The following is a 25,931-nucleotide window of genomic DNA, read 5'->3' on the forward strand; positions in this document are numbered from 1 at the left end:
TCCACTTTGCAGGCTCTACTGTGAAACCCATAAGGCTTAGAACATAGTAGGTGTTCAAATAGTTGTTGGACAAATGGGACTAAGGTTTGATTAAAATTTAATAGTTTCAGAACTGTGGAGGTTATACAAAGAACTACATATGGGTTTTATATGAGTCTTATTGACAATCATGAACTGAAAGTTAATGATTTTGAATAATCTGACTGGCTTTATAAACTTGATCAATGGTTGTCCAACCACCCCTCACAGTACTTTTGGGAATTACACAGAGATGATCCAGAGATCCCTTGCTTGGGCAGTAGGAAAAGGAAAGCGGACAGAGCTCTCTACCCCATACTGTGCCTTCAACTAATGCGTCATTTTGTATATTGACCTTCCAAGTAAATTTTTGCTTAGAGAAATTGTTCTGCTGTTTGAAAATGAAAGAGAAACTCTTTGATGCTTCACTACTGGAACACTTTGATTCTATATTCATTTCAAATCTTCATTCCATGTGAAAAATCTCTTCTGTCATAAACTAGGACTGCATTTTGGCTGGATTTACTAACACAAAAATACCAAGATGGTAGCCTAAAAGTGGTGTTTGAGGTAATTTTATATACCTGATATAAAACACTGGATATAAAACTTTGAATGAGACTTAATGTACCATAGTAGTCCTTGAGCTCAATCCTTGGTCTGACTTTTCTGATCTGAGAGCTAGCTAGCTGGTGAATCTTTCAGACCTCACTATCTTTCTAGACTCTCTTCATAGATGTGAAAGGTCCCTGACAGGCAGCTTTCTATCCCTGCAAAAGGCAATGACAAAATTTTCTATTATCTGGGATTATAATAGATGTCCCCTTATCCATAAGGTAGGTGGAGAAACCAGATCTGCAACAACAGAAATCTGTTTTAGACTACTTGTCAGATACACAACCCTAAGTTATTATTTGGAAAAAAAAATACCTGTTCAAGTCACGGTGTATAATTGGCTGTGTCAAGTTGTGAAGGTACTCCATACCTTTGGCAACGTCTACTGCAATAATTAATTTAGACTGCAAGTCAAGAATCCTAGAATTTAAAAACAGATTTCATGAGTATGAAATGGTCAAAGCCAATATATTCCTAAAAGAAATCAAATGGTATGTGTGATTAGTTATTCTGTATAATTTCAGCCTTTTTTGCTTTATTGAAGGTTAAGTTAAAAATTTAAAAATCTGGAAAAATAGCTTTTCCACATCAGATGTTTAATTATAGATCAACTCAGATATCAACCCCTCTTATTTAAAATATTCTATTCAACTTTAAAATATTTGTAATATCATACTTAATTTCTTTGCAATAACATTAAAAAAGAATATATTTCAATCACTGACAGATTGAAACTACATTCTAATTATCATATGTAGGGATCTAGAAGTAAGTTTAAATTAGAGTCTTGTGTAAGCCATTTTTTTAAGCTCTCTTCTCTCTCTCTTTTGTAATAAATACTGGGATCTCTGGTAATTACTTTATTCTGAGCATATGTATATTTGCATCATGGGTATGTCAAATTTAACCTAATTATTATGAACATCAGTTACCAATCGAGATTCTTTGGAATTTGTTACCTCCAACTGAATTTCTATTAAGAAAGCACAGAGGTATTTCTATCCATCAAAACATAATTATTTGGCATATAGTATTAACATCTTAAAAATGCCACACTTTACAGCATGCAGAGATTTCAGAAGGTGAAGGCTCATCCAAACTGAAATCTTCTCAGGTGTTGCAAGGTTAACTCTATGACATGTCAAATGATAAATCAGAGCACAGAACACATACCTCTTCTGTTCATGAAGGAGGGAGAACAGAGAACCCCCTGATATGTACTGAGTGACAATGGCAAACTGGCTGGGATCATTCAGGCAGGCACCCACAAACTGAATTACACAGGGATGATTGAGCCGACAGAGAATGGACACTTCTCGGCAAAACATGGCCACGTCTGACTTGGAGCAGTAGGTGTTGGCTCGGTAACTAGAAGCATCAGCAAAAGGAAATTTTCAGTCAACAGATGGATCTGAACAAATGGTTACTCATGCATATGTTTCTCGAAGGTTACAAAATCACCTAGATACAGATTTTCTCATTTGCTTGCTTACCGTTTTATAGCCACTATTTTATTTCGGCATCGTCCTTTATATACTTTCCCGAAAGAACCTAAAATTATTTAAGAGAAATAATTAAGTATGTACTAGGTTGAGCTCATGGAACTAAAGCAGACTGCAGTATTTTTTAGGTTACCTGAGCCGATTATCTCATGGAACTCAATTTCCGAGAGCTGAAGATGGAAATGTGAAGGCAATCCAGCCCTCAGGAGGAGCACATCTGCCTTCTCTGCAGAGGGGAATTGTTCTTTTACTTTTTTAAGAGAATAAATACACATGTGCACGCATTTACAAGCTTTAATTAACGAAAACATTCCCTAGTAACATTTAAATTTCCAACTGTAATTGACTACTTAGGGATACTAAAACCTCATAACAAGTGATCCCTGGCCCCCTCATTTAAAGCATGTGGGTTTTCTGGCTCTGTAACCTGATTTTTGTTATCAGGGCTAAAGGCTTATTCCTGATCTAATCAATAATCAGCTTGCCTGCATGACATGGCAACCCTGGAGTACAGTCCATATCACATCCTGATAAGGGCTCTTATCTGATCAGTCTCTGCAACCTACATTCATAAACTAAACCTCAAGGCATACCAATTAAGGGACAGGAAATGAGCATATGAATAATTCATAGGAAATATCCAAACCAAAAAATAATTTTAAAAGACTTTAAATTCCAAATAGTTAGCTATAATTTTATAGTCAAATGGTATTTTTAACTTTCCTGGTCCATTGTTATTAATTTTCATGTTCAGCATACATTCATAAAAGTTCCCATAGCACTGCTTATTTGGGATCTTTTGAAAAATGCTTGAATTTTCAAATATTTTCCTGAGGCCAACTATCCCCAATTCTTTTCAAAGAACTATTAACATTTCTAATTCATATTTTATAAAATTATGCAATTCTAAAAATGCCATGGGATTTTAATCTTTACTACTAATATAGAATTCTCATTGTTATTATACCTCCACGAACTGAGAGGGCATATGCAAAATAGAGCAGCAGGTAAAGTTAATTATGGAAAGAATGGTCTATTGATAATATCGTTTCTACTTATAAAATATTAATCCTTTGTAATACGTAAGCATAAAAGAAAGTTATCCTATTTGAGGCAATACTTAGACTTGACAATAAAAAATAACATTTGTCCCACAGTAAAATTACCTTTCGTCATGCTTTTAATCTTCCCCAAAGGGGATGGAACAGACACATAGGAGCCATCTACGAATCAAATTAAATAACAGAGTTGAGAGTAGCAATCATTTTTTTCTATTCAAAAGTTCAGGTGAACTACAAAACTGAGTGAGATGATTGCTTAAAGCCCAGGTTGGGATACCGGATACTGAAATTGAACAGCAAGTGTTGATTTAGAAAGTGCATAAAATGATTTTTAAAAAAACTCTGGGTCAGGCAGACTCCAGCAGATTTAATTTGTGTCTGGATATGAGTATTCTCTGTCCTAGCCTTAATAGATTACTGAAATGGAAAATGACTGCTCTCAGCTTCTGCAGATCCTCCCGTCATGCACAAGTCTCACAAACATCCATCCAGTCCGCGAGTTGGTAAACTTGGTAGAAGTAAAGACTGGTGAGTTAGAGAACAGCCTAAGTGGAGACTTCTTTATGTTCAGCCTGACTGGGACATAAGTTTTCTTCAAATAAAGCTGACTGGACACAAACTATGCCCTCCCCTCCACTCCCAGAATGATAACAACAGAAACACAGGTTTACCCTTAGGCACAATAACACATTTCCAATGAGCACTGAATAAGAAAGGGGGTACCTCCTCCAGGCTGAGAATATTCATTACAAGGCAGTTCATCCTGGGGTCTCTTATAATGCTTCAGGAGTGTAACAATTGCATCGTGCCCTTCACAGAAAGACAAAAAAGGATAAAAGGCTGTAACTGTTGCTTGATTTATTCAGCCCACCATCTATTCTGAAAATGACTGGAGGTAACTTACAAATAGGAAGTATCTTAAGAGATAATATACTACGATTGGAATTTAGTACTTTTATTCATTCATTCAAAAGCAATTTATTAAGATTCTACTACAGGTGAGGCACTATGAGAGAGGAGATTGGGCACTGGGGATACAATGAACACCCCTGCTCTCAAGAAGCTTACAGTCTAGTGGGGAAAAGAGACACTGAATGAGTAATTTCAAGATTGATGAGAATATCTCAAGGAGGAAGTATCAAGTGCTATGGGAGCAGATAATGAGGACACCATTAAAAGTGTAAAAAATGTATCAGGCAATAAGGAAGGAGCAATATATTTGTTGTGGCTGAGCACTGCTTTCGGTTGGCAACTGTAGAATAACATGGTGCTGAGATCATTCACAGAGGTTTCTGTACCTCAGACAGCTAGGTGCCATCAACATTCGTACTCCCCTTTCACAGGGTAATTTTGTCACTGTGCATGGCTATCCACCCAGGGACTACATTTCTCAACCTCCCTTGAATGCAGTCGTGAAGTTGTAACTAATTATCACCAAGGTAATACGAGCAGAAATAATGTCATTTTCAAAACAGGGCTTTTAAGAAAGAGATGAGCCTTCGCAACTCTTTTCCTGTCTACTGGCTGGATGCAGAGGGTTCTGAGACCCCAGGACACGATGAAGCACCCAAATCACTGAATGAGAGAAAGCCATCCACTGACCAGAAATATCCACCCTGGATGGCTAGGTAACTCAGAAATAAATTTCTATCATATAACACCACTGATATTTTGGGTTTTATTAACCTGCAGTAGGATCTTACTATTGAGAAGGTTAAAGAATGCTTAATTTCCTCTGATTATATCAGTGATTTTCAAAAGAAGTGAACTGTGATACTACTTTATGCTTTTACTAAAAATATAATTTATTGAAGCTAATTTATACACAAGGAAAACAAAGTCAACCTTAAAGACCCTGCCAAGAGACTTGTAAAATGTAACAGCACTCATTAAAAAAATGGCAAACTCTAGCAATTGAAAAAGCAGAAGTGCTCCTCCATCACAAAAAATCATAGTTCAGGACCCACCTAGCTAATTTATAGAGTATCAAATCCTCCCTTCAAAAAAGACTTCAAATTAATAGTGCATGCAAGATGGTGAGGAGGAATAATTGTGACATTTACTAGCACTAAAAGCATTTCCAAAGTAACGTCCTAAGACCTGGTTCAAGCACCACCACCAACCAAAGCACTGTGATTAAGGTTGCCAACTTGTAACAAAACCTAAATTTACACAGTTAACAACTCCTTTCTTTTTTCTTATGATACACAGCTTTCTATTCATGACTGGTAGATCCCTGATTTTCTCAAACCCTAGGTACAGGTTATGATGAAATCACAGGGGACCAGTCCCATTAGCATTCTTGCTTTGGACTTGTGGGCTCACAATGAGGGAAAAGCCAACCTCAAGTCCTAAACATTAGCCAACAGGCAGAGATCTGAGGTAAGAGCGAAATAGGCAGAGGGAACAGATAATGTGAAAGACCCAAGACAGGAATGAACATCACATGTTCAGAAAACAAGAGAAGGCTGGCATGGCTGGTGCCCAGCAAGCCAAGCTGAAAGGGGTACCGGATTTGGACAGGGAAATAGGGAAGTGCACATCAGGTGCAGTAGTGCTTCTCCAGTGCTAGCCTGTGTAAGAATTGCCTATTGTTCCTCTGATTAGCTCGGCAATTTTCAATAGAAGTGAACTGTGATACTACTTTATGCTTTTACTAAAAATATAATTTACAGAAGCTAATTTACACACCTTCGAAGCCAGCAATGGTGGACTGAGTCCTCATAGTACATCACTGGGACCTCCTCTTCTGCCTCTTACAAATTTAAGAACCTTGTGATTACATTTGACCTACTGGGATAATGCAGGTTAATCTCCCTATATTAAGGTCAGTTTTCCATGGGCAACTTTAATTGACTTTTGCCATGTGCAGTAACATACTCAGAGGTTCTATGAATTAGGACCTGTTTATTTTGGGGAGACTATCATCCTGCCCACACACCCAATTTTGAATAAGTTTCATTGCGCCTTGCTTACGTCTTGGTGTCACCTCCTGAGGAACACCTTTTTTTCTGGCTGATGACCGTCTTCTGCTGGTGACCACCTTATAAGAACATAAACTTATAAAGATATAAGGACACATGTAAAGCTTGTATCCTTAGTCTCAGGATGTAAGAAGTAACAATACCAAAAATTCCTCTGGAATTGAAATATCCCTTCATCTGTCCCATTGAGAGATTCATAGGTTCTAAGGTTTTGCCTGCCACACCCACCCACCCCCAACTCTAATAGGACCTGCACTGCTTTTAGAATCTCTCTTTTACTTAATTTGGCCTTTAAGTGATTGGGGGCAAGGCAAAAAAAAATCCTGTTTCTGTTTTTCCTTGAAGAGAGTCCTTTGGGGAAACTAATTAACCCAAACCCCTGGTATTTACCTAAGCACATGAAAGTTTTACTCATAGAGCCCGCCTCCCCACCTGTGTCAGCCCTCTGTCGGACTGACGTTGGCTGACAGTCCAGAGGGCCTCATGCTTTCCTTAGCAAAGCAGAAATCACATCCCGAATCCTGAATGCCTGTGTGAGTCAGTGATCACACCGTTGATGTTACCTTTCATTTCAACAGCTCTCTTGGCTCCACTTGCTCTGAGCAGTTTTAATTTCCTGCCAGTAGAGTGCCACAATGCTGGCATTTTCTTTGGAATGCTTTTCATCAAGAGCCTAATGAGTGCATGGTTTCTGGCTGATGATAAACACAAGGCTGCCAGGGAAATGCCAAGAGTCCCCTTTGGCTCTGGAAGGCATCTTCACCTGATTTCCCACCTCCTGCCAACTATGGGCTGAGGCAGTCCACATGTGAGAAATTCTCCACCATTAGAACTGTTCTGATAAACCACCAAAGCATATGCAAATAAACCCCAAAACCACTAGGACCCAGCTCCCTGCTACTTGACCAAAGGATATTATTAAGCAGAAAAATTTCTTGATGGAGATCAATAATTGGACTTGTTAAGGGAAACTCCTGATAATAAATACACTCAGATAACACAGGCATATTAATGGAACATATCCAGAGATAATCACACTTGCACTAATTAAATAAAAGGTTTTCTTATATCTAAGAATTTACTATCTATATACAAGTATTATTCCCAAATAGGAGGTTATTTTATTAGCTTAATGCAGTTATGATAATGACTTGTATTTTCATACTATTGTTCGCTGGGGCATCTGAGGTGCTGGAAAATGTGACTCTCTTACCAGCTTGAGGGCTCTTTCATTTCTTGCTTTGACTCTTCCAGTCCTGCCTATAGTCCCCAAATACCACGTTTTCCCTTAATTTGTATTCCCTTATTCTTTACATTTGGTGTAATCCTCCCCCAAACTTCCTTGCTTGCAATTTTGTAAATATTTATTTTAGAACCTAGGTTTTTGCTTAAGGTTACAAGTCAGTCTTACACAAAGACAGTTTACTACTTATATCACAGCCATGAATGTAACAGGGCATCCATAATTTTTAAGAAGGAGCAGTACAGTTTAAATTATTTCATTATAAAGTTGTCTCTCCATCCTCCACCATATCATCTTAACAACAATGAATGCTGATTCTCATCCCTTGCTATGAAAACTGTTTTAAGGACTAAGGCATGGAGATGAATAATAAGTGTCCCTAGTTCTAAGAGCGTCTCCCTGGCTTTGTGTTTCCTTAAGACTTCTGGGTCCAAGACTAAGGAAAGAACTGGGAGACTTGGTTTTGATTTCAGAATTCTCATTGGCTTAGTATATTTCATATATCCAGGTATCAAAGGAACAACTTGGGCCTTACTTTACACCTGAGTCAGAGAATAAAACTTTCACAGCAAAATATTGCCCAATATTTTAATATACACTTTTCCACATCATGTTAAACACTTGCTTTCTAGAAGCATTGAAAAGTGAGATCTGAGGGTGGTTTCTGATGTTTTACCTGCTATGGCTCATCTTCCTCCAGAAAGTCCTGGTCTCACATACTGTCAATTAAATCAGGGTCTACAAAAATTCCAGATTGCTATCTCTTCTTATATAATTCAAATCTGATTGATATCTAAATTTTATATCACAGAGAGAGAAAACACATCTTCTTTCACCATTATTTTTGTCCCTTAACGACCAATCCCAAACAAAGATGGTGCTTTGTAAAAAGAATCCACAACATGAATGCTTTGCCAAGAGACCATTAATACAAACAAAGTTATTTAGCTTTCATCCTTCCTTTTTCACTCCTCTTCCTCTTTCCTTTCTTTCCATAAATACTTATTGAACTCTACTAGGGGCTAGCTGAAAAAGCATCTCCCCAAGGAGGTTTTCCATGACTGCTCAATTTTAAACAGTGTCCTTGAACTTTTTACTTGCCATTAGTTCCCTTTTCATTTTATTTGTAGTCCTTATCATTATCTGACATTTTCTATTTGTGTTCTTGCTTACAGCCTGCCTCTTCTCTCTAGAAATGTAAATTCTATAAGAGCAAGGACATGCTGTCTGTCTTACTGCTTTACCCTAGTGCCTAACACATATAAGGTCAACAGATTTTTTTGTTGAATGACTGAATGGATGAATGGTGCTTGATATGAAAGATATAATGTTGAAATAGAAAGAAACGATCTCTTCTCCCTATGAATGCTGTTGAGTGGATGAGAAAAACATTAAATGGTTATGTAAATATTTATTGAAATTTTTACACAAGCTCTAGGGAAGGAAATAAAGGAATGTGCATAATAGTGATATCTAATGACAGTCTGGAAGGATTAAGGAAGTGTTCCTTGGAGAATGGCCTTTTAAACTGAAATTTGAAAAATGAGCATGAGTTGATCAAGCAAACTTGAAGGAGAGAGGCATTCCAGCCAGATGAAAAATGTTCACAGTTCCACTGCACAGAAAGAGGGTTTTCAGACATTTTCTAAATCCTTCTACCCATTATTTTGTCTATTAGGATTTCATGTAGTTAATAAGAAACCTATGATATTTATAGAAATAGCCACAGAGACTACAGAATAGTGGTAATTACTATTCTTGAGGACATCAACTATATTCAAACTCACCAAGTGCCCTTTAGTGGGACATAGAATGGAACGTTATGACTGAAATATTTGTTCATTCTCTGTTTCACTTCAACGAATATGTATTGAACATCTATTAGTAGTCAGCCATTGTATTAATTACCTATGTGCTTGCTCTAAAGGAGTTTACAATTTGTTACAAAAGAGTATTTCAATATGAAATGGTAAATACAGAGATTGAGACGTGCATATGATGCAATAAAACATAAAGATACATGATTGTCTAGGATGTCAGTTGCAGGAGGCTTTGTTGAAGAGCGGATACATAAAGTGAGTCTTGAAGGCTAAGTAAGGATAAAAAATGTGAACAATGGAGTGGGTGGAGAGGAAGGGGAAGATGTAGAGTCAGAGAGGACTGAGTGAGAAAAAGCTTGGAAATATGAAATAACACAACATGAATAGGAACAGCTGGGAAGTTCTGTATTACTATCATGAAACACGGGGCTATGAGAGTTGCTCCCTCATAAGGTTATTGCGAGGATATAATGAGTTAACGCATGTGAAGAGTTTAGAGCTGTGACACGTGGTGAACATGGTGATGATGGCTGTGGGATATGGGGTCACCCCTGCAAGGACTGACAACATATGAGGAATGAGAGGATGGAGGGGGATGGAGCATGGAGGTCCTTTTACATCTTGATAAAAAGCCAGGGCTTTTTCCTGTAGGTGAGGGCATGTCAGTAAAGGATTTTAAGTTGGAGAATGATATATGACTTAATTACATCTCTCAGAATACAATTGTATTCTGAAAATAAATGCAAGTGCTGCTGAAGACCAGTTATGGGACTATTAAAATGGATCAAGGGAAAGATGATGAGGGTCGGAACTGAAACAATAATAGTAAAATTAAAGACGAAAGAATGGATTCAAAATGCACTTATCAAGGAAAATCTACAAGACTTTTTGATTGATTGGACATGAGGGAAAGGGAGTTGAGGGGGAAAAAGTGGTCAAGCATCATCCCAGACTTCTGACTTATATGGCTAAGTGGGCAGTAATAACATTAAGTGACAGAGCGGAAAAGGGATATATTAGGAGAAACAGACTGATGAGGACAAAAGTGACATTGAATTCAATTTTGGACTTGCTGAGTTTTACAGGCTTCTTAGATATTCAATTAAAACTATCCCGCACTCAACTGGTGCAAAGGCCTGAAAACACGATTACAAATTCTTTGACAGACCTCCTCAACTTTGGGGTCGGGGGGGAATGTTGCTAGAGTAATGAGATCTTCAAATTTTTCTAGAGTTTTAAAATATTATTTATATATTTACATGCAACTATGCACATTAGAAAATGGTTTTGGATTATTTTCATAATATTTTGATTAGTGATTTTCAAAAATTTCTTGATCTGGATTCAGTCCTAAGGTTTTAAAATTAATGGCATTACTTAAGCTATAAATAAGAAATAGCAATATAACAAAATAACACAAGCTTTTATATTTGTCAGGTTTGTCCAGTGGTGCTCAGTGAGAATATACACCTTTCATTAGAGCGTTCCTATCACTGCTCATTATCCTAATATATTATATTAAGTCTTACTGGCCATTAAAGCATGCTGCAAATTAGGAAAGAACATGGGATTTGGGTTTTGAGAGTTTTGTGGAGCTTGATTGAACCACTGCTCTGAACTTAATAATAACAGCTCCTTCCATTTTTATTAAGAATCTATTATGTGCCAAGCATTTTACATCTTATCCCTAACCTTCATCAGAATCATGTAAAGTGGTTATCAATTCCCTCATTTTAAACCTGAGTAGAAATACTGAGAGAGGGTTAGTAACTTCTGAGTCACTTAGTAAGGAGGCTGGAATTTGGACTTAGTTCTGTCTGACTGTAGAGTATGGTGGTAAGAGCTTGAACTCTAGAGTAATTTTGATCTCTGGTTCCAGTTCCCCCCTTTAAGAGCTGCATTTCTTAGCAAATGCAACTTAACAGCTCTAAGCCTCGAACAATCTATAATAGAAAGAGAACACCAATTTATAGTTTTTTAATAAGTAAATTAAATCACATATATATGCAGATATATACATATATAAGAGGTGCTTAATAATCATAAGTTCTCTTCTATCCATTTTAATGTACTTGGCGTCTTGTGTATTTATAATTCAAAACTATTTTTTGGTGGGTTGTCTTCCCTACAAGAATGAAAGTTCCCCAGTTCTAGAGTCAGTATTGTTTTTATTTCTTTTTAACTGAGAGGGTCACTGAACATGAATCAAAATATACACAATTGCACATGGAATTAGTGGCTGATCAATCTTGGGATACCACCTAAATCTTTTAGTTAAACCTTCCTTTCCAATCTCCCCACCCCATCCCCTGCAACCACTCTAGCTCTATATCTACTAAACAAAGTAAAATCCAAATAGGTTAGAATTCATAACAGATGAAGCCTGGAAGTTTATAATCATAGTGAATATTTATCAAAATACATAATGAATCTTCTTCTTTCTCCCACTCCTACCCCCACCATCATCCCTCAGTTATTTTTTACTGGCTGAAAACTGTAGAAAGTCGTGACTGCAAGACTTCATTACCTTTACAGATGCACTATAGTACATTTACTATAAATAATTCACACCATACTACACTTGTCAAAAGGAATGAACAAAGTATATATCATGGTACAGGAGGCTTGATTTTTATTGTTTTTGCTCACTTACTCACTAATTCTCCAACTTCAGCTTCCTGTCACTGTGAATTAAAGTGGTTCTGCTGTATACAAATATTGTATTCTGGATAATTAGATATTGGGATAGGAGCCTCTGTAAATTACTTTAACTGGTGTCAGTACTGAAGCAATACGAAGTTTTTAGTTCTGTTTCTAGTTTGGGTTATTTTCTGACCCTAAACAGCCTGACATAAAGGAGTGCTTTTCTTTGTCAAAGGCAGCCTTTTCAAATCTAACTGCCAGACATACTATTGAGCTATGCGTTCAATTCTAATTGGCTGAGATCTTTTCAATACGGCAGTTTCATCTTTAATGCAATGGATGTAAGATTATGTGCAGCTCTTTTCAATGGGTTTTCCATACTAGCGATTAGGGCAGAGGATTTGAACATAAGCAGGCTGTTGGCTATTTCTTCTGGCCAATTTAAATGGATTCATACAAAGTCTTTGTACCCCAGGGAAAGGGCAGAATGAATCCAAGTAAGACTCTGCTATTGCCACACTTTCAGGTGGCATAACAGCAGAAAAGAAGAGGGAGTTTGGGGGAGGGGAAACACTCTAAATATTGTAAATTGGAACTCTATGCAGTCGGGCAGAGAAACATTGAAACTTAACTGGTAGACTTCTGCACAGAATCAAGGTCACCAGCAAATTATTTCCAAGATTGATTTGTATCTCTTTAGGCTAAAGAGGCTATGTAAATAGAAAGTGTTCTTCATATCTGATCCCACAGGGAGCCTTGGTGACTAAACTCTTTTCTGAAAATATTCCCAAAAGAGAGTAGTTAACTCTACCAGAACCCCAAAGCACACCTGAATGGTTTACATCAGAATAGCAGAAAGGGGGTCAGGCTAAATACTTAGTTTGAATCATTCAACAGATTTGGCTTAGACCCAGGATCAAATAGAGATAAGACGCTGTTGAAAAAGATGCCAGTTTTCTGTTTCGAATGTAGATTAAGATGAACTATTTAAATTAGGCACATTCAACATACTCATGTTCAAACAGACAGGGCCTGGTTATAAAACTGCCTTCTGATTTGTCTCTCTAGGACTACAATAAGGTACAGCCCTATTCTATAAAGACAGATCTCCAAGTAAAGTACTAATGTTTCTGTAAGACCATCTCCAGAGCAAAACTGCTCAAGAACATGCTTAGTATGCCACATTAATTAAATTGGTGACTGCCTCTCTGAAGGAAAAGGGAAAACATTTCTTTATTTGAATAAAACAGGAACTGTGCACTGTTGACAATGTTTTAACAAGGCCATTTTACCCCTCCCTCAATACATGAAAACAATGCAGTGTTTCTCAGCAAGAGAAAATAGCAATAATTTCATTTTGTTGGCTTGACTTGCTTTGCCCTAGAACATGTGCAAAACATCCATAGTAATAATGAAATGCAACAATGATGCCTAGCATATTATTTGAATGAATAAGAGTGACTAATATGGCATGTGTTACAGAGACCAGTGTGCGAGTCCTCTACGCTAAAGGGTTTTTGTTGTTCTTGGTTGTTTGGTAGGAAGTCTTAGGAACTTACACAATGATTCGTTGTAATATAAAGTGTGGCACACAAAATAAAAACCAGTTTTCAACTATCACTCTCAATCAACTAAAAAGAAACAAAGCCAACCTCTGTGAAGTGCTAGCTGCAGCAGCTATTTCTGAGCTGCCTTCCAGAAGACTAATGCTGTGTAAACAGTCTTAACTCTGAAACTCAAATTTCTTGAGAGACATTGTCTGAGAATCACTTGAATAAATGCAATGTAGTGGAAAAACTAGAACTCTGTGAGGTCTCCTGAGGCTTTAGATGTGTAAGATTTTCCAGCTGATACTCAGATATAGAGTACCCCATATTTCTTTTATACAAAATGGAATGTCTTTATAACTAAGAGAAATGCATCCATATATTCACCAAAAGACATGAACGTGACTGTTCAGAGCAGCACTGTTCTTAACAGCTCCAAACTGAAAATTCCAAATGCCCAAATGTCTATCAAGAGTAGGATCGATAAATAAATTGTGGTATAATCACACAACAGAATACTGTACATCACTAAGAATGAACAATCTACTGCTACGACAATATGGGTGAATCCCACAAATTGTTGGGCAAAAGAAGCCAAGTACAAAGAAGCACATAACGTAGCATTCCATTTATACCAAATGCAGAAGGAGGCACAACTAGCCTATGCAGCAAGAAAGCAGTGGTTACCCTCTTAGGGGAATGATTCAAAGAGAATGTAAGTGGAGCGTCTAGGGTGCTGGCTATATTTGTTTTTTTTTTTTTTTTCATCTGGATTCTGACTTGTTCAGTTTGTGAAAATTCAGGAAGTTATACACTTATAACATGAGCATAGGCACACAAGTGTGTGTACGTGTGTTTGTATAGCACCTAAACAAAGAGGAAAAAGCATAGCAGGCCTTTATCTAACTCATTCTTTTCTATAACACACCTGTTCACTTGTCTCTATTAAAGTAACTCCCATATCATTGTTTTACTAGCAGTCTTCAAATTTCTATGTTTTTCCTTCTCCCTGTCTTTAGCTCACAACAACTCTCCATTTCCATCCATCAAACCCCATCTCTCCTTTCATTAATGGACTTTCATATCCTGCTTCAGGCAGAAAACCTTTTAGAACAACGTCGGTTGGCTAAGAAATCTCTCAACTTAGTCACTGCTCCTTTCACAATAGTCTTCTAGGATTCTAGCATTAAAAAATAAGAGATAAAAATACTTCTTTACTTACCTTGAATATCCTTAAAAGACAGTGCAGGGATCAAAATTTAAAACACCAATTAAAATATTTCTTACAAATCTGGTGTATTTTAGTGTTTAGTTACAACTTGACGATTTCAGTGGCAATGTATTTTAGTCCATGTTCCTGAAACCCTAAACTCCTCAGCAGCTTACGTGTATATAGAGAGATCATTTGTGAGATATAATATATCTTATTGACAATGACAAAGATGCCTACTTAACCTTCTAATTGTCCTTAGTTTCCTCTCTCTTAAAATGAAGAATTTGTTATCAATCATCTTTATTTCTGAACTACTACTACCCCCACTGCCACCACTATTGAAATACCAATTATTGGGGACTTATTTTATGTCAGCCACTGTTCTAAGCCATTTACCCATATTATCTTATTTAATCTTTACAATCTTGTGAAAGAGGAATTATTATCCTCATTTCTCAAATGAAGAAACTGAAGCTCATAGAGATTAAATAACTTGCCCAAGGTCAAAGAATATTTAAATGGCTTGATTTAAACCAGGTGCTCTCACACTAGAACCTGAGGTTTTACCACTTCAAGCTCAATTAAGTTTGTAGTTAGATACTTATGTTTGGCTCCTTTACATTTCTCTAGCATGGGTATGGTCAGCAAAGTTAGAGCTAACAAATTTCCTTTTTCTTTTTCCTTTGCATTTATTCCATTTTATTCATTAAAATCCACATGAAAAATCTCCTATGTAAGAGATACAGGCTAACTTTAAGAAAGCAACTGAGTGTCCTCTCCTCTTGCCTATCTCAATTTTGGTTTCTCTGGTACATACAAATGCAATGACCCATTCCTTTTCTAAAGTGCCAATACTGAGAATGCCTTCAGCTCACGTGCAGCCTGGGAGTAGCTTTCCCTAATGATGGTCTATTGGACTCTTTGATCCAAGTAACCAGAGACTCAAATAAATCTACAGAGGAAATGGGAGTGTATGAATCATACAAGCAAAGGAATTATTGATGCATTGACATAATCTATGCACACAGCTCAATGTATCACTACAGAGACTCAATGATTAAAAATATACCTTTTTCATAAGCCCACATCAAACAGGTCTGCTCCTCTTTCTCACCACTAGACCTGCTGGGATCACAAGCTACCAGATTCATATCTGCTCCATTATCCAGTAAGAACTGAACCAGGCGAATGTGACCATGGTAGCAAGCAGAGTGTAATCCTATAATCACAAAGAATGAAAGAAGAAACTGAACTCTCTGACTTTGAAAAGAAGTCATCACCACATATAGCATTTTTGTCGTAAATCAGAGATATAAAGCAAGAATTAACCTCTTTGATAAATAATTAATTTTACTATTGAGCAAACAAGACAATATTTTAAGCAAAAGAAGTATTCCATATTCATCAAACTTCTATATAGACCACCTTTGCAGCAGCATGATTTCTAGCATTTCTACATCCACTGTAATTACCAAGAAGAAATGTTAGTCTCTTTTCTTAAGAAAAAGAACAAAGACTACAAACAGATATTTCTTTGAGAACAGACCAAGGAAGTATGGTCAATCTGTCCCGGGCACAGGCCATAAGGGGTCCACTGACTGAGGATAATTTAAGACAAAATAAAAGTGACCTAAACTTTGTCTGTTTTTAATTGTCATGTACCATCAATTCTAAATGATGTCGGCTGACAAAATATCCCTCAATCCCAGCTGGGGGTTGACCAGTCCATCACTCCCTCCATCCTTGGAACACCACTGTTCTTAAGCATTGATTTAGCATCAGGAATCGGTGATGTTCTCACCAGCCTTACCTGTGTGCCCATCCCTTCCTTGGTGGTTGATGCTTATGACGTTCTGATCAAGAAGAAATTTAACCAGGTCAATGCTCTTGCCATAAGTACATGCACTGCAAAAAATAAAATATAAGGAGAATAGAAGGCCTGATTCACTGAGACTATTCATGAATGTGTAAGAGTGCCAAAGAGACAAAGAAGAAAAAGAGAGGAAAGAAGAGAGGGGAAGGAGGTGATGATAAACAAGCCTGCAAGCAAACACTAGCTATCAACAATAAACAAAAATATGCAAATACAGGAGGAATGTCCTGAAGATTCTCTTATCAGGGCCTGCAAAATAGGAGTTGTGTAAAATTTCTAGTATTTTTAATTATTTTCTATGAGATTATTCTTTTTCATGAAAGGGGGGAGAATCATTGTAAGACTTCAGTGCAGTTTTAACTGCAGGACCTAGTAATTATAATCAAATGGGAGAATCCAGGAGAGTCCTAAGAGCTTTGGTCAAATCCAGGTCACAAGTCTGAAATTATTCCACAGAAAAGTCATCCCCTGTCTTTCCTGAGACCTCCTCCCTTCATCCGAGAGTAAGATCTCAAAGCTTTCATTTCACTAACCATGCATGGGTTGTAGGGTTAGAATCAATTACCAACTCTGCCACATACTAGCTGGAAGACCTTGGATAAGTTCTCTGACCTCTTTGAGTTTTAGAAGCACCTATTAAAAACCCACAGGAAATACCTTCTCTAACTGTTTCACTGTGCTGCTGAGATTTTCAAGTTAGTAATGCTTATGGGAAGCCTATAACAAACTGTGGAGGACTGCTCATTGTCAGTTATTTCCAACTGGGAAGGAGTTCTTTTTGTAGAAAAAATCAACATCTTCAGAACCCCCAAGGAAATAAGTTTCTTATAGATAAATTTTGCAACTAGATTTGTTGAAGCAGTTAATTGAAATTTTGATTTCTATTGCTTACTAGTAAAATGCAGAGAAAAAGAAATTTCATAAATCTTATGAGTTTTCTTTTCCTGAGTTTCCCTCATGCCTCTTCTTCTTATCTCTCTTGTTCACTAGCAATACTCTTATTTCCAAACCCCCACGAGGTATGAGGCTTGCCATGTGTGGACTGATAGGATCTAGCATTGGGGACCCCACTGAAACCATGGCAGCTGGAAGCATGTACGGACTTGGTTCTAGAAGAAATAGTTCCCTGGGCCTTGTTATTTCCTCTTCCTGGGATGCCACACCCAAATCTTTTTCTTTAGTGAAATCCCATACATGTTCATCCACCTGAACTATTTCCCCCTCTTTGAAGCCTTCTCATAACCCAAAGTCAGAATTCATTGCTGTTTCTTCTGCCTCCTTGTCATGTCAGTGCATAGCACTTATCACTTCTCATTGTGTTATGGTAATGGATATACCTGTCTACCTTGATACCTAACAATAGAACTCCTTTTAGGAGACAAGGGATCATGTTATTTTAATGTTCCTACTAGTACCAACTCAAGGCAGATCCTCAATAACTCTTTCTTGAAAAATTGAGTGAATAAAAAACAACCATCTCGCTCCCTACCCCCTCTCTCTCTCCGCCGGACCGCCGCGCGGCGCACGCGCCCCGCAGCAGCCGAGCCGCCCGACCTCCCTACCCCCTCTCTCTCTCCGCCGGACCGCCGCGCGGCGCACGCGCCCCGCAGCAGCCGAGCCGCCCGACCTCCCTACCCCCTCTCTCTCTCCGCCGGACCGCCGCGCGGCGCACGCGCCCCGCAGCAGCCGAGCCGCCCGACCTCCCTACCCCCTCTCTCTCTCCGCCGGACCGCCGCGCGGCGCACGCGCCCCGCAGCAGCCGAGCCGCCCGACCTCCCTACCCCCTCTCTCTCTCCGCCGGACCGCCGCGCGGCGCACGCGCCCCGCAGCAGCCGAGCCGCCCGACCTCCCTACCCCCTCTCTCTCTCCGCCGGACCGCCGCGCGGCGCACGCGCCCCGCAGCAGCCGAGCCGCCCGACCTCCCTACCCCCCTCCTCCCCCCCCTCCTCCCCCTCCTGCTCCGGCTGCTCTCCAACCAACACGGTGCCCTCTTCCCCCGCCTTCACCGTGCTCCTCCGCCACCAGCCTCGACAGCCTTGCCGCCCTCACCTTTCCTCCTCCAGAACAACTACTGGGGGAGTGGAGATAATACAGAGCAGCTCCCGGAGCCACGAGGGAAATCAAAGGGACAGCGTACCCCATCCTGGAACAGCTGACTATCTGGGAGAACCAGCTCCGGTGAGATCACCAAGGGGCACGGGCTTTCCTGGGTGGGACAGCAAGCGACCGGAGTCCCTCCCTTCCACCTTCCCAGGCCAGCTGGTAGAATTGGACAGGCGGTCCCCTTAGGCCGCGGCGGCTGGTGCCCCCACCACACGAGGCCCCCCGGAACAACTGAGATAGTTGGGTCGGAAATCCCCAGACTGCAGAGAACAGTGACCGGGGAATCCCTTCCAAACACGTGACTCCCCCGTCGGCTGGGAGCAGTGCACTCTCCCGGGCTGCGACAGCTGGCGCCCTCCCGCCACGCTTGGTGCCCCGGGCCGACTAGCTAGTTTGGCCGGACGCTCTCCTGTGCTGCGACAGCCGGCGACCCTCCCCGCGTTTGGAACCCCGGGCCGGCTGGCATTCTTCCGGGACGCTTCGGTTGCCGGGCCTCCCCTACGGCGAGAGTTTTCCAGAGTTGAGGGACCCACAGCAACTTTCGCTGGTGGAACCCACAGACAGGCGTGTGCCACGTGTGCCACCTACTGGGCAGGATAGGAAGAACAGATCCCAGAGACTGCGCAGAAAAATCTTTCAACCTGTAGGGTCGAACACCCGGGGAAATCTGACTAAATGCCCAGACGCCAGCAGAAGATAACGGATCACGCTCAGAAAATTGAACATATGGCCCAGTCAAACGAAGAAACCAATAGTTCAAATGAGATACAGGAGCTGAAACAACTAATGCTGAATATACGAACAGAAATGGAAAACCTCTTCAAAAACGAAATCGATAAATTGAGGGAGGACATGAAGAAGACATGGGCTGAACATAAAGAAGAAATAGAAAAACTGAAAAAACAAATCACAGAACTTATGGAAGTGAAAGATAAAGTAGAAAAGATGGAAAAAACAATGGATACCTACAATGACAGATTTAAAGAAACAGAAGATAGAATTAGTGATTTGGAGGATGAAACATCTGAACTCCAAAAAGAAACAGAAACTATCCGGAAAAGAATGGAAAAATTTGAACAAGGTATCAGGGAACTCAAGGACAATGTGAACCGTACAAATATACGTGTAGTGGGTATCCCAGAAGGAGAAGAGAAGGGAAAAGGAGGAGAAAAACTAATGGAAGAAATTATCACTGAAAATTTCCCAACTCTTATGAAAGACCTAAAATTACAGATCCAAGAAGTGCAGCGCACCCCAAAGAGATTAGACACAAATAGGCGTTCCCCAATACACTTACTACTTAGAATGTCAGAGGTCAAAGAGAAAGAGAAGATCTTGAAGGCAGCGAGAGAAAAACAATCCGTCACATACAAGGGAAACCCAATAAGACTATGTGTAGATTTCTCAGCAGAAACCATGGAAGCTAGAAGACAGTGGGATGATATATTTAAGTTACTAAAAGAGAAAAACTGCCAGCCAAGACTCCTATATCCAGCAAAATTGTCCTTCAAAAATGAGGGAGAATTTAAAACATTCTCAGACAAAAAGTCACTAAGAGAATTTGTGACCAAGAGACCAGCTTTGCAAGAAATACTAAAGGAAGCACTAGAGTCAGATACAAAAAGACAGAAGAGAGAGACATGGAGAAAAGTGTAGAAAGAAGGAAAGACAGATATGATATATATAATACAAAAGGCAAAATGGTAGAGGAAAATATTATCCAAACAGTAATAACTCTAAATGTCAATGGACTGAATTCCCCAATTAAAAGACATAGACTGGCAGAATGGATTAAAAAACAGGATCCTTCTATATGCTGTCTACAGGAAACACATCTTAGACCCAAAGATAAATATAGGTTGAAAGTGAAAGGTTGGGAAAAGATATTTCATGCAAACAACAACCAGAAAAGAGCAGGAGTGGCTATACTAATATCCAACAAATTAGACTTCAAATGTAAAACAGTTAAAAGAGACAAAGAAGGACACTATATACTAATAAAAGGAACAATTAAACAAGAAGACATAACAATCATAAATATTTACGCACCGAACCAGAATGCCCCAAAATACGTGAGAAATACACTACAAACACTGAAAAGGGAAATAGACACATATACCATAATAGTTGGAGACTTCAATTCACCACTCTCATCAATGGACAGAACATCTACACAGAGGATCAATAAAGAAATAGAGAACCTGAATATTACTATAAATGAACTTGACTTAACAGACATTTATAGGACATTACATCCCACAACAGCAGGATACACCTTTTTTTCAAGTGCTCATGGATCATTCTCAAAGATAGACCATATGCTGGGTCACAAAGCAAGTCTTAACAAATTTAAAAAGATTGAAATCATACACAACACTTTCTCGGATCATAAAGGAATGAAGTTGGAAATCAATAATAGGCGGAGTGCCAGAAAATTCATAAATACATGGAGGCTCAACAACACACTCTTAAACAACAAGTGGGTCAAAGAAGAAATTGCAAGAGAAATTAGTAAATACCTAGAGGCAAATGAAAATGAAGACACAACATATCAAAACTTATGGGATGCAGCAAAGGCAGTGCTAAGAGGGAAATTTATTGCCCTAAATGCCTTTATCAGAAAAGAAGAAAAGGCAAAAATGCAGGAATTAACTGTCCACTTGGAAGAACTGGAGAAAGAACAGCAAACTAATCCCAAAGCAAGCAAAAGGAAAGAAATAACAAAGATTAGAGCAGAAATAAATGAAATTGAAAACATGAAAACAATAGAGAAAATCAATAAGGCCAGAAGTTGGTTCTATGAGAAAATCAACAAGATTGATGGGCCCTTAGCAAGATTGACAAAAAGAAGAAGAGAGAGGATGCAAATAAATAAGATTAGAAATGAAAGAGGAGACATAACTACTGACCTCACAGAAATAAAGGAGGTAATAACAGGATACTATGAACAACTTTACGCTAATAAATACAACAATTTAGAAGAAATGGACAGGTTCCTGGAAAGACATGAACAACCAACTTTGACTCAAGAAGAAATAGACGACCTCAACAAACCAATCACAAGTAAAGAGATTGAATTAGTTATTCAAAACCTCCCTAAAAAGAAAAGTCCAGGACCAGACGGCTTCACATGTGAATTCTATCAAACATTCCAGAAAGAATTAGTACCTACTCTCCTCAAACTCTTCAAAAAAATCGAAGCAGAGGGAAAACTACCTAATTCATTCTATGAAGCCAACATCACCCTCATACCAAAACCAGGCAAAGATATTACAAAAAAAGAAAACTACAGACCAATCTCTCTAATGAATACAGATGCAAAAATCCTCAATAAAATTCTAGCAAATCGTATCCAGCAACACATTAAAAGAATTATACATCATGACCAAGTAGGATTCATCCCAGGTATGCAAGGATGGTTCAACATAAGAAAATCAATTAATGTAATACACCATATCAACAAATCAAAGCAGAAAAATCACATGATCATCTCAATTGATGCAGAGAAGGCATTTGACAAGATTCAACATCCTTTCCTGCTGAAAACACTTCAAAAGATAGGAATACAAGGGAACTTCCTTAAAATGATAGAGGGAATATATGAAAAACCCACAGCTAATATCATCCTCAACGGGGAAAAATTGAAAACTTTCCCCCTAAGATCAGGAACAAGACAAGGATGTCCACTATCACCACTATTATTCAACATTGTGTTGGAAGTTCTAGCCAGAGCAATTAGGCAAGAAAAAGAAATACAAGGCATCAAAATTGGAAAGGAAGAAGTAAAACTATCACTGTTTGCAGACGATATGATACTATATGTAGAAAACCCAGAAAAATCCACAACAAAATTACTAGAGCTAATAAATGAGTACAGCAAAGTAGCAGGCTACAAGATCAACATTCAAAAATCTGTAGCTTTTCTATACACTAGTAATGAACAAGCTGAGGTAGAAATCAAGAAACGAATCCCATTTACAATCGCAACTAAAAGAATAAAATACCTAGGAATAAATTTAACCAAAGAGACAAAAAACCTATATAAAGAAAACTACAAAAAACTGTTAAAAGAAATCACAGAAGACCTAAATAGATGGAAGGGCGTACCGTGTTCATGGATTGGAAGACTAAATATAGTTAAGATGTCAATCCTACCTAAATTGATTTACAGATTCAATGCAATACCAATCAAAATCCCAACAACATATTTTTCAGAAATAGAAAAACCAATAAGCAAATTTATCTGGAAGGGCAGGGTACCCCGAATTGCTAAAAACATCTTGAGGAAAAAAAACGAAGCTGGAGGTCTCGCGATGCCTGACTTTAAGGCATATTATGAAGCCACAGTGGTCAAAACAGCATGGTATTGGCATAAAGATAGATATATCGACCAATGGAATCGAATAGAGTGCTCAGATATAGACCCTCTCATCTATGGACACTTGATCTTTGATAAGGCAGTCAAGCCAACTCACCTGGGACAGAACAGTCTCTTCAATAAATGGTGCCTAGAGAACTGGATATCCATATGCAAAAGAATGAAAGAAGACCCATCTCTCACACCCTATACAAAAGTTAACTCAAAATGGATCAAAGATCTAAACATTAGGTCTAAGACCATAAAACAGTTAGAGGAAAATGTTGGGAGATATCTTATGGATCTTACAACTGGAGGTGGTTTTATGGACCTTAAACCTAAAGCAAGAACACTGAAGAAGGAAATAAATAAATGGGAGCTTCTCAAAATTAAACACTTTTGTGCATCAGAGAACTTCATCAAGAAAGTAGAAAGACAGCCTACACAATGGGAGACAATATTTGGAAATGACATATCAGATAAGGGTCTAGTATCCAGAATTTATAAAGAGATTATTCAACTCAACAACAAAAAGACAGCCAACCCAATTACAAAATGGGAAAAAGACTTAAACAGACACCTACCAGAAGAAGAAATACGGATGGCCAAGAGGCACATGAAGAGATGCTCAATGTCCCTGGCCATTAGAGAAATGCAAATCAAAACCACAATGAGATATCATCTCACACCCACCAGAATGGCCATTATCAACAAAACAGAAAATGACAAGTGCTGGAGAGGATGCGGAGAAAGAGGCACACTTATTCACTGTTGGTGGGAATGTCAAAGGGTGCAACCACTGTGGAAGGCAGTTTGGCGGTTCCTCAAAAAGCTGAATATAGAATTGCCATACGACCCAGCAATACCATTGCTAGGTATCTACTCAAAGGACTTAAGGGCAAAGACACAAACGGACATTTGCACACCAATGTTTATAGCAGCGTTATTTACAATTGCAAAGAGATGGAAACAGCCAAAATCTCCATCAACAGAAGAGTGGCTAAACAAACTGTGGTATATACATACGATGGAATATTATGCAGCTTTAAGACAAGATAAACTTGTGAACCATGTAATAACATGGATGGACCTAGAGAATATTATGCTGAGTGAATCCAGCCAAAAACTAAAGGACAAATACTGTATGGTCCCACTGTTGTGAACGGACATTCGAGAATAAACTTGAAATATGTCATTGGTAACAGAGTTCAGCAGGAGTTAGAAACAGGGTAAGACAATGGGTAATTGAAGCTGAAGGGATACAGATTGTGCAACAGGACTAGATACAAAAACTCAAAAATGGACAGCACGATAATACCTAATTGTAAAGTAATCATGTTAAAATACTGAATGAAGCTGCATCTGAGCTATAGGGTTTTTTTTTGTTTTTGTTTGCTTGTTGGTTTGTTTGTTGTTGTTGTTTTTTACTATTACTACTACTTTTATTTCTTTTCTTTATATTGACATTTTATATCTTTTTCTGTTGTGTTGCTAGTTCCTCTAAACTGATGCAAATGTACTAAGAAACAATGATCATGCATCTATGTGATGATGTTAAGAATTACTGAGTGCATATGTAGAATGGTATGATTTCTAAATGTTGTGTTAATTTCTTTTTTTTCTTTCCGTTAATAAAACAAAAAAACAAAAAAACAAAAAAACAAAAAACAAAAACAAAAACAAAAAAAAAAAAAAAAAAAAAACAACCATCTCAGTGCATTGGACATTATCACAGTCCACTATTTACATTATAAATGAAGTCCACTTTCAGTTTCCATTATTGGAATTGCTTCATTGTTCATTTTCAGAACAACTACTTAAGAGAAATTATGCATTCTGAATATACATATATATATAGCAAAATAATAACAAATATATTGAGTGCTTATTATGTGCAAACACTGTGATTTGCACAAAACAGAAAATTTGTAATCAGATTGAATTCTTCATGTAAAAGGAGCTTCTTTTATAAATATGAAAATCATATATATAAATATTTCTGTAAGTATAAATATGAATACTAAATAGACATAAAAATATTAATATGGTATTCCTAGGAGCCATAGGCTTATACAAAATAAAACAATTGGATATATAGTTTTATCTCACGTCCCAAGTACTCTCATATGGACAATCTTCTGGAGGTGACAGTCACTCTCTGATTATGGCTGGTTGTAATTTACATGCTAGAATTGCCAAATGACATGGAAACTAGCCTGAGGTGGCAGCCATACCAGGCATGATCTAATGAGGAAAGAGAATACCAGCGGCTCATACATATCAATTCTGCTAGTTGCCCCCTTCAGGGACAGATTGTACTGATCTATTTTTATTGAAGAGTTCTTGCATATATTCTGCGGAGAAACAGTCAAAATATTATGGTACTAGAACATGAAGATATGTAAAAAGCACAAGATTTGGAGTTAGGGAGGCATTTTATGACATGATTTTCAGGGCATGACAAATTTTGCAAGTTTCCTAGTTTCTCTGACCCTCAATATTCTCATCTGTAAAAGAGGGATAATAGATTCAACTTCATAAAATGGTTATGAAGATTAAATAAGATATGGATGCAAATCATCTGACATTTAGGCACTACTCCATAAACGTTAGGTTTCTTTGCCTCCTTTTAAGTTGACTTTTTTGGTTAAGATAAATCTGGAAATTGATGTGAAATGTGAAAAGGTGAGGCCTGATGCATAAGTATGAGCTTAGTTTAAGTTCAGCATGAAGAAAGGGTCTCCCCATTTCTATTATTCTCTGGTTAATACAAATATGGCATAAACAACAAATTAGTCCATGTCAAATGCTTTTTTTCAGAGTTTGTAAACCAAGTACTCTCATATGGACAACCTTCTGGAGGTGACGGTCACTCTCTGATTATGGCTGGTTGCAATTTACATGCCAGAGTTACACAAATGTAATATGTAGGTAAATGACTTTATAATCAAG

General features: G+C 38.2%; 1 protein-coding gene across 2 annotated transcripts in view; it reads right to left on the reverse strand.

The window, feature by feature from the left end:
- Positions 1 to 25,931, reverse strand: part of TNNI3K (TNNI3 interacting kinase) — a 286,566-nt gene that overhangs the window by 158,873 nt on the left and 101,762 nt on the right. For both annotated transcript variants that reach the window (XM_077120614.1, XM_077120615.1), the window contains exons 10-17: positions 16,457 to 16,551; positions 15,716 to 15,865; positions 3,920 to 4,006; positions 3,302 to 3,358; positions 2,269 to 2,361; positions 2,127 to 2,184; positions 1,807 to 2,001; positions 949 to 1,053 (exon numbers count right to left, since the gene is read on the reverse strand). In XM_077120614.1, coding sequence (XP_076976729.1) covers positions 949 to 1,053; positions 1,807 to 2,001; positions 2,127 to 2,184; positions 2,269 to 2,361; positions 3,302 to 3,358; positions 3,920 to 4,006; positions 15,716 to 15,865; positions 16,457 to 16,551 — 840 coding nt within the window. The remainder of the gene's footprint in view (positions 1 to 948; positions 1,054 to 1,806; positions 2,002 to 2,126; positions 2,185 to 2,268; positions 2,362 to 3,301; positions 3,359 to 3,919; positions 4,007 to 15,715; positions 15,866 to 16,456; positions 16,552 to 25,931) is intronic.

The sequence above is a fragment of the Tamandua tetradactyla genome, chromosome 11 (assembly GCF_023851605.1).
Source record: "Tamandua tetradactyla isolate mTamTet1 chromosome 11, mTamTet1.pri, whole genome shotgun sequence".
NCBI lineage: Eukaryota > Metazoa > Chordata > Mammalia > Pilosa > Myrmecophagidae > Tamandua > Tamandua tetradactyla.